A 16,453-nucleotide genomic window follows, 5' to 3' on the forward strand; every position below is an offset into this window, starting at 1 on the left:
GAACTAAATGCTTGAGACACTACAGGATGAAGAACTGGCAACCTCCCAGGCAAACAGCTTAGACTAGGTAGTAGCGGAAAAGAGAAAGGGGGAGAAAATCCTAGTTATGACCTTGAGTACAATTACAGCACCAAAGACTCTCCATGTTTCTTTAGCACTGTTGTATGAATCCTTAAAGGTACTGTTGTCAGCTACTACCTTGAAGATCTTGTAATAGAGTAATGAAAGCTACCAGCATATTGAGTAATACATACTTGGAATAAGTCAGACATCTCATGACCATTTCATATTCATAGCTACCAGTTGAACAAAGATGACATCTGATCATTCCACAAGGCAAAAACAGAGGCACATTAGGAAGAAGAGTTTTTTCATTGTCTCTGATACCACTGTGTGACGAGTATTTACTATAGTTGCTGCAACCAGGTTGAGAACATAAAGTTTGTTGCCTCTGAGAATAACAAAACAGAAAAATGAGTCTGATAGGATCTTCATGACATTACTGAACTGTCGAGTTAACCTGAAAAATCCTTGGATCTTTATATCATGGTTGAATTAAGCTAACTCTTAACTTCTTGTGGTAAGAAATCTTTATTATGTAAGCCACCTTAGTCAAGTTTTCTGTTACTTAAAGCAAAAAATATAATAAATGATATAAAGAACACAGAAGAATATTATGTAAAGTCATTAAAAATGCTGCCTTAGAAAGATATCTAAGATATCTAAGATAATGTAAAAAAAGAAGTGTGGAACATTTTGCATAGTTAAGATGTCATATTTTGGGGCTGGGAATGTGGTTTAGTGGGAGAGTGCTTGCTTAGAGTGCATGAAGGTCTTGGGTTTGATTCCTCAGTACCACATAAACAGAAAAAGTGGTGCTGTGGCTCAAGTGGTAGAGTGCTAAGCCTTGAGCAAAAGAAGCTCAGTGACAGCGCCCAGGCCAAGTTCAAGCCCAAGACTGGCAAAAAAATGATATCATGTTTTAAGGATATATATGGATGGATATATATGTATTTATCAGACTGAAAAAGTACATCATCAAATAATTCCATTATTGTATGAACATTGTAAAGTATACTTACACAAACCTGGATGGAGTAGCTTATTACAGAGCTGAGCTATGTGGTATAACTTCTTATTCCTAGGGCCATTATGAATGAAATAACTTGAGATTAAATGATACTAAAAAAAGGGCAATCCAAAAATGCAAGAAATACAAGAACATGAGGCTGCTGCTAGAATACCTTTTCATACTGTAGCAGTAAATCTTTAAAAAAAAAAAAGTACTAGACCAGATGCTGGGGGCTCATGCCTGTAATTGTAGCTACTCAAGAGGCTGAGATATGATGATCATGGTTTGAAACTAGCAGGAAAGTCCATGAGCCTCTTATCTGCACTTATCTATTAAAAGCTGAAAGTGGAGTTTTTGGCTAGGGAGAGCATTCAGACCCTTATTTCAAGCCCCAGGTTCTGCACACACACACACACACACACACACACACACACACACACACACACACACACACACACACACACACACACACACACACACACACACACACACACACACACACACACACTACTAGCAGTCATTCTAAAAGAACAATAAAAAGTATAGAAAAATCCAGGTCCCAGTGACTTATACATATAATCCTAGCACTCAAGAAGCTGATATCTGAGGATTGCAGTTGGAAGCCAGCCTAAGCAGAAATGTCCATGGATACTATTATCTCCAATAAACTACTTAGAAAAAGCTAGAAGTAGTACTGTGGCTCAAGTGGTAGAGCACTAGCATTGAGAAAAAGAAGCTCAGAGACAGCACCAAGCTCCTAAGTTCAAGCCCTAGGACTGACAAAAATCTAACAAACCAAAAGTATAGTATGTTAAACTCATAAACCAGTAGCATAATCACTTACTCTGATTTTCTCTATTATGTAATGTACATAATTGTGTGTCATACTTTTATATGACTGGCAGTGCAGTTAAGTGGCTTATATCAGCTTCACCACAAATACATGAGTAATACATTGCAATATGACATTACATTGATTTCACTGTCACTAATCAGAAAATTTCAGTGCTTTTGTAATTTTATAGAACCACTGCCATAGATGTGATCCATCAATGACTAAAATATCATTATGTTTTACAAAACTATATAGACCTTAAGATCTTACAAAGCTTATGATTGACCATGACTAATCCTAACTAATCCAACTAATGTTGCTGGGATGTATGAGGAAGGAAAAGAGATTTAAACTTCACTGTATTCTTACATAATTTTTAAAAACACATTTAAAGTTCCTGTAATTATTCTGGATTTGAAGAGAAGAAGAATTGTTGCCTTCCTACATGGAGAGGTAATTTGAATAGGATTCTGGGTTGTGGACACTTAATGCTGATGCCTAGAATGGAATATTCAGAGAAATGATTTCATGTTTATTCTTCTTGAGTGGTACCATTAGCTATGTCACCTTTCCTCTGAGTGAAGCTTAGAAAGGTATAATCTAGAATAGAAAAGCAAGGAATACCAGATACTGCAGCTACAACAGTTTAGGCCTCTTATCTCTCTAAGAGACAGAATACCCATTGGGCTACCTTTGGGTGTTACTACCGTGTCTTGGCTCATTTGCCATCTGCATTAATAATTCACAATGTGAAATTAAGCCCTTCTTTAGTTTTAATTAGTAAGACTTAACCTAACCGTAAAGAAGTAGAATATTAAGATGAGGAGGGGGAAAAGAAAAAAATGGAAAGAAAAACAAGACCTACAGAATGAGGGTTTAGGATGAAAATCAGGAAAACAATGTAATAGTAAAAACTTTATCAGAACGGAGAAGAGGTTGATTACAGAAAGTATGGAATTTTCATTATGGCAGTTCAAAAGAAAACTATTATCAGTCTAAGATGATATTGCTATTATTAGAATCATGGAGATGAAAGAAACCTTAGAAAACAGTTATTTCAAGCCTTTTATTTTACAGATGACAAAACTGAGACTGAGCAATCGGTGAAATGATAAGAAGCATACTGTAAGAGGCAACTTTGTTTTGCTGGGTCATGTAAATTAACTAAAAGTCCCCCAACTTGGTATTTGTGCCCTTGATTTGAACTCTTCTCTGCTGAAGTCAACTTTGCAATCACCTTGGGTTCTAGGAAAGAGACAATTCACTGATCAGCATCTTGTATGGAAGGAAGGTCAACTACCCCTCAACCTGGCAAAGCAGCCCCCAAACACCTTGTTCCTGTTATATTCCAGTAATAAAGTGATAATACTTCTTTGGAATTCCTCTGGGAACAAAGACTAAGACAATGGCCAATCAGGTCAAACCTGTGACTTAATAGTTTTAACTCTATACTCCCAGCCTCTTATTCTCCCCGTTTAGCCTAAGGCCAATCAATGTATATACCATGAAAGATGCCTTAAGGTGTACTGAAATTTTATTTTTCCATAGCTGCCAGGTTTTAAATATGCTTTCTCTGCCCTCCACCATGTTTTTTTAAGTTGGCATATGAGATAAGTGGACAGACTTAACCTGGGACTCCTGGCCTTTGAGCCTGGGGTCTATAAACCCTGTTTCAAGGCCACTAGCTAGCTATAAAGCCAGAATCAGTATTATCCTACAGTAGTTTTGCTTCTACTCTATATTTGCTGAGAATTATCTTATCTGAAGATAGCAAGAATTCAATTAGATTAAGAATTAAATTAGATAACTTTCCAAAGTCCTTTGTAAGTTAACTACATTAGTTAACCAAAGCTATAACTTATCACAATCACTTGGTGCCCATAAAACATGCTAAAAGAGCTCCTGAATCCCCGAATATTTATACAAATTTAGCTGTACATTTAGGTGTGTGTATTTTTGGAAAAATCTGATAAAAGCTGTAGACTTTCTAGGAAAAAAATGTGCTTATGCAGATAAGAAGGGCTTTCATTAATCACTGTTTCAGTTGAGATGAGAGCAGGGTCTTAAGCTTAGTGGATCATTTCTCAGATGATCTTCCTGTCTCTTACAGATGCTCTGGGTTGATTTGTTTGGATTTACAAAGGCCTTGAAATTTGGCAGAGTCAAGGTTAAAAATCAAAGAACTAAACCTAATAGCACTTCCTACCATGGCAAAATTTGATTTATTCCTAGAGAAGCAAAATAATAGAATTGGACCTAGATGATTGCTAAGGCTCTCTTTGGCTTCAGTAGTCTCTGAAGTTGCCTATTGAATCATATTTATGCAACAATGCCCTATTTCTCTGTCTCTAAACCCATGTCACAATTATTATTATTATTATTATTTTTGGTCCATCATGGGGCTTGACTCTGGATCTGGGCCTCTCTGTCCCTGAGCGCTTCAGCTCAAGGCAAGTGCTTTACCACTTGAGCCATAGCACCACTTCCGGTTTTCTGGTGGTTAATTGGAGATAAGGGTCAAACGCACTTTCCTGCTGGGCTGGCTTTGAACTGTGGTGATCCTCAGATCTCAGCCTCTTGAGTAGCTAGAATTATAGGTGTGAGCCACCGGCACCCGGCATTAGTTTGACTTTTGAGACAAGGTCAAGCTGGCCTGGAAATCGTGAATCTCTGTCTCTATCTCCCAAGTGCTGGGATTAAAGGCAAATGCCACCATATCTGCTTTTGTTCCTGTTCTTCCTCCCCCCCCCCCCCAGTTTTTCATTCAGTAACTGTTTCTATTTTACAGTATGATCAAGGCAGACATGGACCCTAACTGATTTGTTTGATCTTCTTTGCAGCTACTTTTTGTTTTTGCTTTATGTTTAAAATTATACAGTACCAAAAGGTCATAAGTAAAAAGTTTTCAGAAACCAGCCTGGTAACAAAAATGAATAAAGACCATTGGTTTTAGACCCAGTAGAGGTTGAAGAAGAAGGCCAAGTATTCCTCATATTTTCCAGACAAAATAGAAATCTAGATTTAAATGTAGATTGCCTGATTTATTGAATTTTGGTATTAAATATCTTTAAAAAAAAACTATCATATGGGCTAAATCACACACACACACATTTTTTTTTTTTTTTTTGTCAGCCCTTTGGCTTGAATTCATGCGCTGAGCACTGTCCCTTGAGCTTTTTTTGCTGAAGGATAGCACTCTACCATTTGAGCCACAGCTCTTTTTCCAGCTTTTTGGTGACTAATTGGAGATCAGAGTTTCATGGACTTTCCTACCTGGTCTGGCTTTAAACCTTGATCTTCAGATCTCAGCTTCCTGAGTGGCTAGGATTTCAAGTGTGAACTACTAGCACCAAGCTAAAAACGACCGTTTTCCTACCTTCCATCCATCCATCCTTCCGTCCTTCCTCTCCCTCTTCCTTCCTTCCTTCCTTCCTTCCTTCTTTTCCTTCCTTCCTTCCTCTTTCCCTCCCTTCCTTCCTTCCTGCTTTCCTCTCCCTTTCTTTCTCTTTTTCTTTCTTCCTTTTTTTCCTTCTTTTTCTTTCCCTCCCTCCCTCCCTCTCTTTCCTTTCCTTTCCCTCCCTCTCTTTCTTTTTCTTTTCCTCCCTCCCTCTCTTTCCTTTCCTTTCCCTCCCTCTTTCTTTCTTTCTTTTTTTCTTTTCTTCTGGTTGAATTTGGCTTAATCCTTCCATTCAGGCCCTAGGTGAACTTGGTAAGGCTGAAAATGTTCGTTTTATGGATTTCTCCACAAAACACACTAATGTTCCTAATACATGGCACCTAGGATACTCGTTTCTCTCGCATCTCCACACCCAGTTTCTTCACTCTACTTCTTTCAGTACTATCTCTATGTTGTAACCTCTATTTCCATTCTTTCTTCCTTCTTTTCTGTATTTGTAGGAAGCATGGCCTAAGGGTAAGGAGGAACAAGATAACTGAAATTTTGTAATGAAAATGACGAATGCCTTATCATGTGTCTGAAAGCAATTTCACCTACCAAAGGTGAAATTCTAATTGTTATGTTTTGCACGGTTCCAGGCAGGACCAAAGGAATGAAGATCAAAAGGAGAAAAAGCACTTGTGTTGGGAGGATCCACACAAATGAAGCCAGAATCTTCTCTTTGCTACCACCATTGTGAAGCAGCTGAAGAATGCCATATACATTTCTCCCTCAGTGATTGCTACTTTTTTTTTTTTTTTTTTTTTTTACCAATGAGGCCTCTGGTCTATTTAGCTATTTTCACTGATTACTTGATATACCCCATTATTAGATAATCGAAATTTCGCCCAAGTCCAAGCTAACCAGAGCAACTCTCTCCCTAGACCCCTTTAAACCTCACAAAGAGGTCTGCGCTTCTCTTTTCCTGTGTTAACCTTTGCTTCCCTCCCTCCCTCCCCCCCCCCCATTTACAAGTTTGGTTGGGCTTCAGGCTTCCTCCAGCGGGTCTCTGATAGAAGGCAGAACAGATCTTTCTTAACTGACCATTTCATGGCCGTTACTAAACTATCTCTGAGCTGTTCAGATTTACCGTTTTCAATGCTAAAAACAAGAGATGCTTCCTAAAATTATTTCACCAGCCCATCTCTAGGAAGCAATCTCTTCCTCTCCATCCCATAGCCCACATAAGATCATTTGAGGGGGGAAAAATGACTCGAGTCATGTTATCTGGGTCACACTTCGGTGAATGCCGTTCAAAACGACTTGAGCTCTGAATTCCAGGTTGCACTAAAATGCAGCCGGTGGGACGCGCGGCCTTGCAAGTGTTTTATGTGCTAGTAATACAAGCTCGAAGGAGGGCGAGGGCGGATCATGTGCCAAAGCCTTTCTGGAGGAAGCCCCCCCATTTCATCCTCGTCTTCCTTCCCACCCCGCCCCGTCCCGCCCCGGCAAGGTGGGGAGGCTGATCTTTTTCTTTATCCTTGAAACCCCCCGCTTTTATTCTTGAAAGGCAGCTGGGCAAACTGGCCAAGGTCAGTACGCTGCCCGTTCAAGATGGTACAACGATGCTTCCAAGCGACCTTTTCCAGGGTGGGGACAACCGATGCTTCTCCGTCCGAAGGAGGGACGCACGCCGGTCCCGGTCCCCAGGTGCGGGGTCCCCTGGATCCTGGACGCGGGGGTCCCCGGCGAGGACCGCGGAGAGCACGGTTGGCCGAGGCCCCGGGGCGCGGTCTGCGCTCTCCCGCCGCCGCCGCCGCCGCCGGGTTTCCATAGCGATCTTATCAGCCCGCGCAGCTTTCCCTGGATGGCCGCAGGCGCCCGTCAGCCCCGGGGCCCGGACCCCGCCCCCGACCCGCCGCGCCCCGGGGCCGCCGCCTCGGCGCAGTGCAGCACAGCGCGCTCCCGGCCGGGGCCGGCCCGAGCTCGGCGCGCACGCGCACAGGGGCGCGCGTGCGTCCTCCCGAGAAGCCGACCGGGAGCGAGGGGGGAGGGGGGGCGTCACGGGGGCTGAGGGAGGCCGCGTCGCCTCCGGCGGGGCTCGCGCTCACCCTCACGCTCGCCCTCCGCCTCGCCGGAGCCCCGCGAGGGTGAAACGCTTTCTCCCGGCATGCAGCGGGAGGAGGGATTTAACACCAAGATGGCGGACGGCCCGGATGAGTACGATACCGAGGCGGGCTGCGTGCCCCTTCTTCATCCAGAGGTGAGGGGACGGCTCCCGGCGCCTCCCGCCACCCCGGCCCGCCGGGGGGCCTTTCTCCCCTAGCCTCGCCTTCGTGGGTGGGTGTGGGGGGGAAGGGGAGGGAAGGAGTGGGCCGAGCGGAACTTGGGGAGGGTGGGGAGGCGAAGCCAGGCCCGAGCGCGGCGAGCGCGGCGGCGGCCAGCGGATAACGGGGAGGAGATAGCGGGGCGGGCCCAGCCGGGGCGGGCCCCGGCGGAGGCCCCGGGGCGCCGGGGTGGGGATGCGGACGGCTCTGCCCCGCCGCGGCGCGCTGGCGGGTGCGAGGCCACCGGGGCCTGGGGCTGCTCGGGAGCCGCAGCTGGAGCCCCTCAGCCTGGCTCGGAGCCGCTCCGGGACCGGCAGGAAGTGCGGCTGGTTTTGATCCCCCCCCCCTTCCCTTCCCTTTCTGGTAGGGCGAATGACACTGTCCCCATCCACTGAAGCCAGCGGCGGGGGACAGTTTCTTGGACAAAGAGATGACCTTCTGGGGTATGCTTTAGGGACTTCCCTGTGTCAGGTGCCCTGATTTGAGCGTTTGTCCTTAAGCGATTGCAAAGAGAGGTCAGAACTTGGAAGAGACTCACGTTCACCTCAGCTGGTCACACAGTTTCATTACCGTTGCTGTTGTTCTTGTTATTATTACTTATCTTCAAAGGATCAGGAGAGGACGGTGCAACACGTTTTCCCATCACAAATCTTAAGTAGTATCTCCCCGTGCAAGCAAACCGTTCTCCGTGCGTTCTCTGGTCACATTCTAAACTTGTTTATCTCTTGAGTTTTCCAGCCGAACTAGCGCTGATGCCGACGCAGAAGCTATTCTTTTATGGATTCTGGTTTCTAATGATCCACAGTGGTTGAGGCGGGGGTGCTATAGTACAGCATCCTCAGTTACTCAGAGTGTTCGTACGGTGTGTGTGTGTGTGTGTGTGTGTGTGTGTGTGTGTGTGTGTGTGTGTGTGTGTGTGTGTGTGTGTGTGTGTGTTGGTACCGGGGTTTGAACTCTGGGGCTGGGCACTGCCCCTCAGGTTCTTTCGCTCTATCACTTGAGCCATTCAGTTACTCAGAGTGTTCGTACGGTGTGTGTGTGTGTGTGTGTGTGTGTGTGTGTGTGTGTGTGTGTGTGTGTGTGTGTGTGTGTGTGTGTGTGTGTGTGTGTGTGTGTGTGTGTGTGTGTGTGTGTGTGTGTTGGTACCGGGGTTTGAACTCTGGGGCTGGGCACTGCCCCTCAGGTTCTTTCGCTCTATCACTTGAGCCATTTCGGCTTTTTGCTGGCTAACTGGCTTTTCCTCCCCAGGCCATCCTGGAACTCAGACCATCAGATCTTATTCTCTTGAGTGGTTAGGATTACAGGCGTGAGCCCCTGGCGTCGGGCGTCATGTAGCTTTCGAGGTTAAGGAATGAAGACAGACTCATTCTGCATGAACAACCTGCTTACTTGGTAGTTTGCTTTTTTTTTTTTTATTGGTCCGTTGTGGGGCTTGAACTCTGGGCCTGGGCACTGTCCCACAGCTCTTCAGCTCAAGGCTAGCCCTCTATCATTTGAGCCACAGTGCCACTTCCGGTTTTCTGGTGGTTTATTGGAGATAAGAGTAACGTGGACTTTTCTGGCCCAGGCTGGCTTTCAACCGTGATCCTCAGATCTCAGCTTTCTGAGTAGCTAGGATTACAGGTGTGAGCCTCCGGCTCTGGGAGTTTTTTTATTTTAGATCTGCTTTCGATGTGAGAGAGAATACATGCCTGGCTTGCCACTTCCAGCTTTTTTGTGTGTGGTTAATTGGAGAAAACAGTCTCACAGACATTCCTGCCCACACTAGCTTCAAATCACAATCCTATCTCAGGCTCCTGAGTATCTAGGATTACAGTCCTGAGCTACCAGTGCCTGGCTCACTTCTGGCTTCCTTTGCTGGTTAGTTGGAGATGAGTCTTTCAGATTTGTCTACCTGGGCTTCTAACCTTGATGCTTAGATCTCAGCCTTTTGAGTAGCTAGGATTACAGGCCTAAGCCATCAGCATCCAGCTAAGGAATATTTGTTATTTATTCCTGTACTGTGTTTCATAAACCTTTGCTCTCTAAACAAGTATGCTATTTTTCTACTTTTAGAATAATTTTAACTATAATAAATCCAGAGATTCATTGGTATAATAGAATGGCCGGTTAGCTCAAAGTTTAGAGACCAGACTTCAGGTTGCCATTTAAAAGCTCTTACTAGAAAACAACTTCATTCTCATTGAACATAGGAGTTGGTTTTACTGTTGTACATTCTTTTTCAGCCCCACAAAGCACATGGTCTAATTAGTTTAAATGTTTTGAGTCTTAAGCTCCAGAACCATGTATACTTATTGTTGTTGTTGTTGTTTGTAGTAGTACTGGTTTTTAACTTAGGACTTGGAGCTTGCTAAGCAGGTCCTTTAGCCATGCCTCCAGCCTCTGCATTTTTCTAATGGTTAGTTTCTTGCACTTGGTATAAATCTGGCATTGTTTTGCTGCTTCCTGCCCTCCTGTTCATGGGCATGCTACCTCTCTGAGTTTTTGTTTCATATTTATAATAATGGGGTGAGACCTATCCAGCAGATTTAGATTCTTATTTTAAATCTTTAATAACTAATTAAGCTATTATTAAGAACTTAATTTCTTTGTGCCTCACTTGTGTATTAAGAAATACAGTGTTGCTTAATTTACTTGTCTATGTTGTGAAACCATGTCAAGGTTCATGACTGGACACATTGTAGATGCTCAGTTAATGTTGTTTCTTTGCTGGAAGAAAGAGATAAATGTTGCATACTTTCATTTTGGTGAGTGATTTTGACTTTTTTTTGGGGGGGGGTCCGGTTGTGGGGCCTGAACTCTGGGCCTGGGCACTGTCCCTCAGCTCTTCAGCTCAAGGCTAGCGCCCTACCACTTGAGCCACAGTGCCACTTCCGGCTTTTTTCTTTTTGCTTATGTGGTGCTGAGGAATCAAACTCAGGGCCTCATGCATGCAAGGCAAGTGCTCTACCACTGAGCCACCTTCCAGCCCTGGTGAGTGATTTTGAAATTTGAGTTTTTATTGTGTGGAGTAGAATCTTACAGGAATATTTTGTTTGCCTTTAATCTTTAAGACAGTCATACAACTAGTTTTTCATTAAGTAATTGTTGAATAGATGACTTGTCTGGAGGATGAAGAAAGATGCCATCTGTGCATTACACCGGTAAATACAGCACTTGGGAGTTGAGGCAGGAAGATCCCAAGTTTAAGGCAAGTCTGGCTACATAGTGAGATACTTCTCCTTTTTTTTTTTTTTTAGGGAAATTATTAATCTTCCGGCTACTGTTAACATTTTTTTTTGTAAGGGATTATACAATTAGATGAACAGTGTAGGCTTTTTTTAGAGGCATGTAGAATAAAAGTACTTTACTTTTTAATGAAATAATCCATTTAGTGAGTCATGTAAACATTTGTTTATAAGGTTTGAGTCAGGTATTGTGTGGGACTCTGTGTTGAAGTTAAGAATCTTTATAGTAAAGTTAAAAAGAGGCAATACAGAATACTGAATAAGAACCCAGTTTTTCAGGTGGGAAGTGGAGAATCTTGGTATCAGATTGCATTTTCCTGCTTACCTTGTGAAATTATTGCATTAAGAAAGATATCTTATAAAGCAGCCATCACAGATCTAGGCTGTCATGTAAATCAGATCTTTTAAAGTCTGTGGTATATAGTGAATATGAAAAGGGAACTTCCTTTTGCTTTGGTTCCTGATGAAATAGGTACTTATTTAATCCTTTTTATCATAATGGAGAACTTAAAGTCTATTTGGAAAAAGATGAATTTATTGTCAGAGGATTAGGGTGCTAGTTCTGGCTCTGTAACCTTAAGCTAGTAGGTGTTTAACTGCTCTTAGTTTCTTTGCTTGTAAGATCAAGATGTTAGACCAAATGATCCCTGAGATGCCTTCAAACCCTAATGTTCTGATTGAAAATTGAAATCTATCAGATAATGAACTTGAAAGTCTAATCACTACATTCATAGCTTTGTTCTTGATGATAGGGTTAATATAGAATGAAAAGGATAGTGTATGTTTTCCAGAAGGCAACCTAATAGGGAACATACATGCATATGACACTTTGTCAGAATCCAAATAAATGTTGAAGTGTTGCCTATAAGCTTTTCACATTGCTATCATTTAGAATGGCTAGAAGAAAGATTTTAGTAGAGGGACAGAGACCATATGGTGGTCTGCAGTTCAGCAGACTTGCTATCATTATTCTTCTTCTTTCACCTCTAGCACATCCTCTGTAAGGCCTTTCAGCTCTTTATAGAATGAGATCACAATACCCCTTCTGCCACAGAATTGTAGGCGCTCTGTATTTCAGAAAGTTCTGACTCATAGCTTTGAATTAGATTGCTTAGATTATCTGGGGCTCTCATCTCTTGCTTTCTTTTCTCCTCAATTTCAAAACTTTTGCCTTTCATTCTAACTACCCCATTTTTATTTGCATAATAACACTTTATTTCCATTCATTTTATCCATATTCTTGTGTCACAGTTTTTCTTGCTTGAATATTAAAATGTTACCAGAGTTTTTTTTTTTTTTTTTTTGTCAGTTGTGGGGCTTGAACTCTGGGCCTGGGCGCTGTCCCTGAGCTCTTCAGCTCAAGGCAAGTGCTCTATCACTTGAGCCATACTGGCACCACTTAAGTTCTCTGGTGGTTAACTGGAGGAGATAAAAGTCTCGTGGGATTTACTGCCTGGGCTGACCTTAAACCGCAATCTTCAGATCTCAGCCTCTGAGTAGCTAGGACTACAGGCATGACCCATCAGCACCTGGTTTGGCAACTTTTTTTTTTTTTTTTGTCGGTCCTGGGGCTTGAACTCTGGGCCTGGTCATTGTCCCTCAGCAATTCAGCTCAAGGCTAGTACCCTACCACTTTAGCCACAGCACCACTTCTGGCTTTTTTTTTTTTTTTTGCTTTTGTGGTGCTGAGGAATCGAACTCTGGGTCTCATTCATGCAAGGCAAGCACTCTACCATTGAGCCACCTTCCCAGCCCTTAGCAACTTCTTTAAAGCATATTTTTCTAAAGACTTCAGCAGCTGATTTCCTTTTTAATGTTGCATGTCATTTAATTGTAACCTAGAATTAAAAACACTATATATTAAGCATGTCTAATATATAAAATTAAAATGGGACAAATTGGTGACCTCATGGGTTCTAGCAAATCCCAAATTGAAAATTACTGACATAGAAAACAAAATTTTTTTTTGTTTAGTTTGAGGAATGGTCATTTTTCTGTCTGCTTATTATTATTGTGATTTGTGAGTTTTATCTCAGAAGTATTGAGTGGAATGGGCAGATAGGAGAACTTATAGTATGAATAATGATGTTAGGATGCTTGTATCAAATTCCAGTTAGGTTATTTAGTACCTATGTGACCCTGAGTAAATTACTTAACTCACTGTCCCAGTTCTCCAAACTAAACTGGAGATACAGTAATACTAACTTTATGCAATTGTAAAGATTATATGAACTAATACTAAGTTCTGTGTCTAGTGATTAATAAACATAATAAATGTTACTTATGTAATATCTCAAGTTGTTAAATCAATAGTGTTAGACAGACACTAACAACAACAGACTGAATGGCTAAAATAATATTGGTTGTCTCTGAGGATCGAGGAGAGGATAGACAGAAGACTATTATAAGCTATTTTTGCATTTGATTTCCTTCCTTCCTTCCTTCCTTCCTTCCTTCCTTCCTTCCTTCCTTCCTTCCTTCCTTTCTTCTTCCTCTCTCTATTTATCTCTCTCTTTTTCTTACTTACTTACTTTTGTCTTGTGGGGCTTGAACTCTGGGCCTGGGTGCTGTCCCTGAGCTCTTCAGCTCAAGGCTAGTGTTCTACCACTTGAGCCACAGTGCCACTTCTGGTTTTCTGGTGGGGTATTGATGATAAGAGTCTCATGGACTTTCTGCCTGGGCTGGCCTTGAGCCGCAGTCCTGAGATCTGACCTGAGTAACTAGGAATACAGGAATGAGCCACTGGTGCCCAGCTGCATTTGGTACACTTTGATATGGGGAGTGCTTGTTGAACATGTAGGTATGGCCTTGACTGGTAGGCACAGAGTAATATTTGCAAAATAACACTTTGTAAAATAATAAAATTTTGCCTAAAGCTTTCAGATACCTTGGGATAGAAGAAGAGGGTGTATGTCTGTTCACATATGTATGTGTGTTTAATTAAAAATGAGTTGTAAGCAGAGTACCAGTAGCTTGTGCTTGTAATACTAGGTACTCAGGAAGATGTGATCCAAACGATCTGGTTTAAAGCCAGGAAAGTCCATGGGTCTCCATCTCCCAAATAACTAGCAAACATGGGTCAAGTGGTTGAGTGTTAGCCAAGCAAGCATGCCAGTCTAGTTCCAGGTCCTGAGTTCAAATACCAATACTAGCAAAGAAGAGAAAAGTCTTTTCAAAAAATGAGTTGTAGTCCTCCTTTCTTCTTAGAGTGTCCTAAGGGCCTGTAACGATAGCCAGGGTTGATCAGCTAATATGTCTTCAAACTATAGCACTCTCTTTAAGTCTTTAGTAGTTGTACAAAGGATTTGCCATTTAACCAGTACTTTATGAATAGGATGCGTTTTGATCCATGGTCACACTTTATCCTTCTTCCCCATTGCACTATTAATATTATTATTATTATTATTATTATTACCACTACTACTACTACTTTTGTATGTATGTGTGTGGTAGTCTTGGGGCTTGAATTCATGGCTTGGGTGCTGTCCCTGAGCTTCTTTTGCTCAAGGTTAATGCTCTACCACCTGAGCCACAAGTCCATTTTTGGCTTTTGGTAGTTAATTGGAGATAAGAGTCTCATATACTTTCCTGCCTGGGTTAAATTTGGACCACAATCCTCAGATCTCAGCCTCCTGGGTAACTAGGATTACAAGCCTGAGCCACCGGCACCTGGCATGCAATACTATTTTCATAAAATATATACAAATAAAGTTTCCTTCCAATAGGTATATTCATCCAGCTTTGGGATGACATTAAATTTTTTTATTTTTCAAAATAAGAGCTATAAGTAGCTGATTTTGAAAGTACAGTGAAACTTCAGCCTTCTGTAAGGGAGATAATTGAAGAACTTTATATCCTGAGTTGTAAAGGGTTAAAGCCATTAATTTCTTCATGTTGAAAAATTGCCAAATGTATTACTCTACTAAAGTTAATAATTGGATAATCAGAATATTGTGTCTTCTTAGGATCTTTTTGATTTGTCATTGTTGGTTTTGGTTGGAGATGCCTAAAGCATTTTTGGCATATATCAAATAGTTCTTTCACTGGTGCTTTGTTTGGTTTTTAGTGGAAGTAGAGTCTGAACTCAAGGGCCTTGGGTTTGCAAATAAGTAGGTGTTGTACCACTAAGCCATGCCTCCAGCCCTGAAAAATCATGTGAAAGATAAATTCTTACTGAGATGTTACTATACTGTCTGAAAAACATTCTCTGTGAATAATCTAGATGAGGAATTGGTAAACTTTTTTTTTTATAAGATCATATAGTATTTTCAAGTTTATGTGTCATATGCTTTTTTAGCCACTTCTGAACTGTGCCATAAGCAGTGTAGAAATGAATAGGTATGCTGTGTTTTTATAAAACTTCATAAAATCAGATGATAAGAATTCAAGGTAGGGGAGGAGGGCAAATGGAAAGATGAAGAGTGGCCAAATACAGTCATGATTCTCAGTGCACATATGTGAAAATGGAACCAGGTAATTTGAAGGGGGGATGGATGCATTTGAGATATGGAGGTGGAAGAAGAGTGATGGACGAAGTAAAATTGATCTATCTTGATAAATTGAAAGATATATATCAAGATTCGCATAAATTGACATGTTGAATTACAATCCCTTTGTGCAACTATTTAAAGATAATAAAAAATCAGATGCTAGATCAAGGGTCCTATTTTGTCAACCTCTGATCTAGATAACCAATCGAAACTAAAAAATTGAATTGAATTATATTCCCATTAAATTTTATTAATCTCTGGCATATAACTTTAGAACTATACTCATGGTGAAGATAAGTTGCATGGGGGGAGAGAGAGAGAGAGTGTGTGTGTGTGTGTATGTATTTATTTATGTTTCCTTTTTGGTGGTACTTGGCCTTGTGCTCACTAAGCAAGTGTTATATCACCTGAGCTACATTCATAGTCCTTTGTGGCTTTAATTATTTTCCAGATTAGGGTCTCACAATTTTTTCAAGACAGTGACCTTAATTACTCCACCTATTCCTCTTACATAGCTGTGATTACAGATGTGCTACCATGCCAGCGTTCATGAGGATATCATGATAACTTTTTTTTTTTTTTGTCAGCCATGGGGCTTGAACTCTGGGCCTAGGTGCTGTCCGCGAGCTCTTCATTGCTCTACCACTTGAGCCACAGTACCATTTTTGGTTTTCTGGTGGTTAATTGGAGATAAGAGTCTCACAGGGAAAAAAAAAAAAAAAGAGTCTCACGGACTTTCCTGCCCGGTCTGGCTTTGAACCCCAATCCTCATATCTCAGCCTCCTGAGTAGCTAGGATTATAGCTGTGAGCCATAGGTGCCCAGTTCATCCTAACTTTTTATCCAGTCTGGCCTTACATCTTGATCCTCCTTATCTCTGCCTCTGGAATAGCTGGGATTGCAAATGTGAGCCACTGCACCCAGATCCTGTATTAGAATCTTATGGGTAGCTTTGTGAGAATATACACTCTTCCATGCATAACCTTTCAATATGTGGGTTTGTGATCTACACACATAAAAATCTTTTTTTTTTTTTAAAAGTTCCAGGGGCATTCTGATAAACACTGCTCCATTTTTATCCTTCATTCTCCAATACCCACTTTAATATGTAGGAAAAGTGGTATTAT

The 16,453-nt window shown here is 41.7% G+C and overlaps 1 protein-coding gene and 1 long non-coding RNA gene across 3 annotated transcripts in view; both read left to right on the forward strand.

Annotated features, from left to right (window-relative positions):
* LOC138804659 (uncharacterized) overlaps positions 1 to 6,065 on the forward strand; it is a 94,344-nt gene extending 88,279 nt beyond the window's left edge. The window contains exon 3 of the long non-coding RNA XR_011365312.1: positions 5,947 to 6,065. This is a non-coding gene — a long non-coding RNA (uncharacterized lncRNA). The remainder of the gene's footprint in view (positions 1 to 5,946) is intronic.
* Positions 6,066 to 7,403: 1,338 nt separating this feature from the next.
* The window catches only part of Zdhhc17 (zinc finger DHHC-type palmitoyltransferase 17), a 72,420-nt gene continuing 63,370 nt past the window's right edge, over positions 7,404 to 16,453 (forward strand). The window contains exon 1 of one of the 2 annotated variants that reach the window (XM_069989014.1): positions 7,404 to 7,546. In XM_069989014.1, coding sequence (XP_069845115.1) covers positions 7,454 to 7,546 — 93 coding nt within the window. In that variant the 5' untranslated portion in view covers positions 7,404 to 7,453. The remainder of the gene's footprint in view (positions 7,547 to 16,453) is intronic. The other variant, XM_069989022.1, reaches the window with a different exon arrangement.

This window comes from Dipodomys merriami, unplaced genomic scaffold, assembly GCF_024711535.1.
Source record: "Dipodomys merriami isolate MVZ:Mamm:240054 unplaced genomic scaffold, mDipMer1.0.p SCAF_10, whole genome shotgun sequence".
In the NCBI taxonomy this organism is placed as follows: domain Eukaryota; kingdom Metazoa; phylum Chordata; class Mammalia; order Rodentia; family Heteromyidae; genus Dipodomys; species Dipodomys merriami.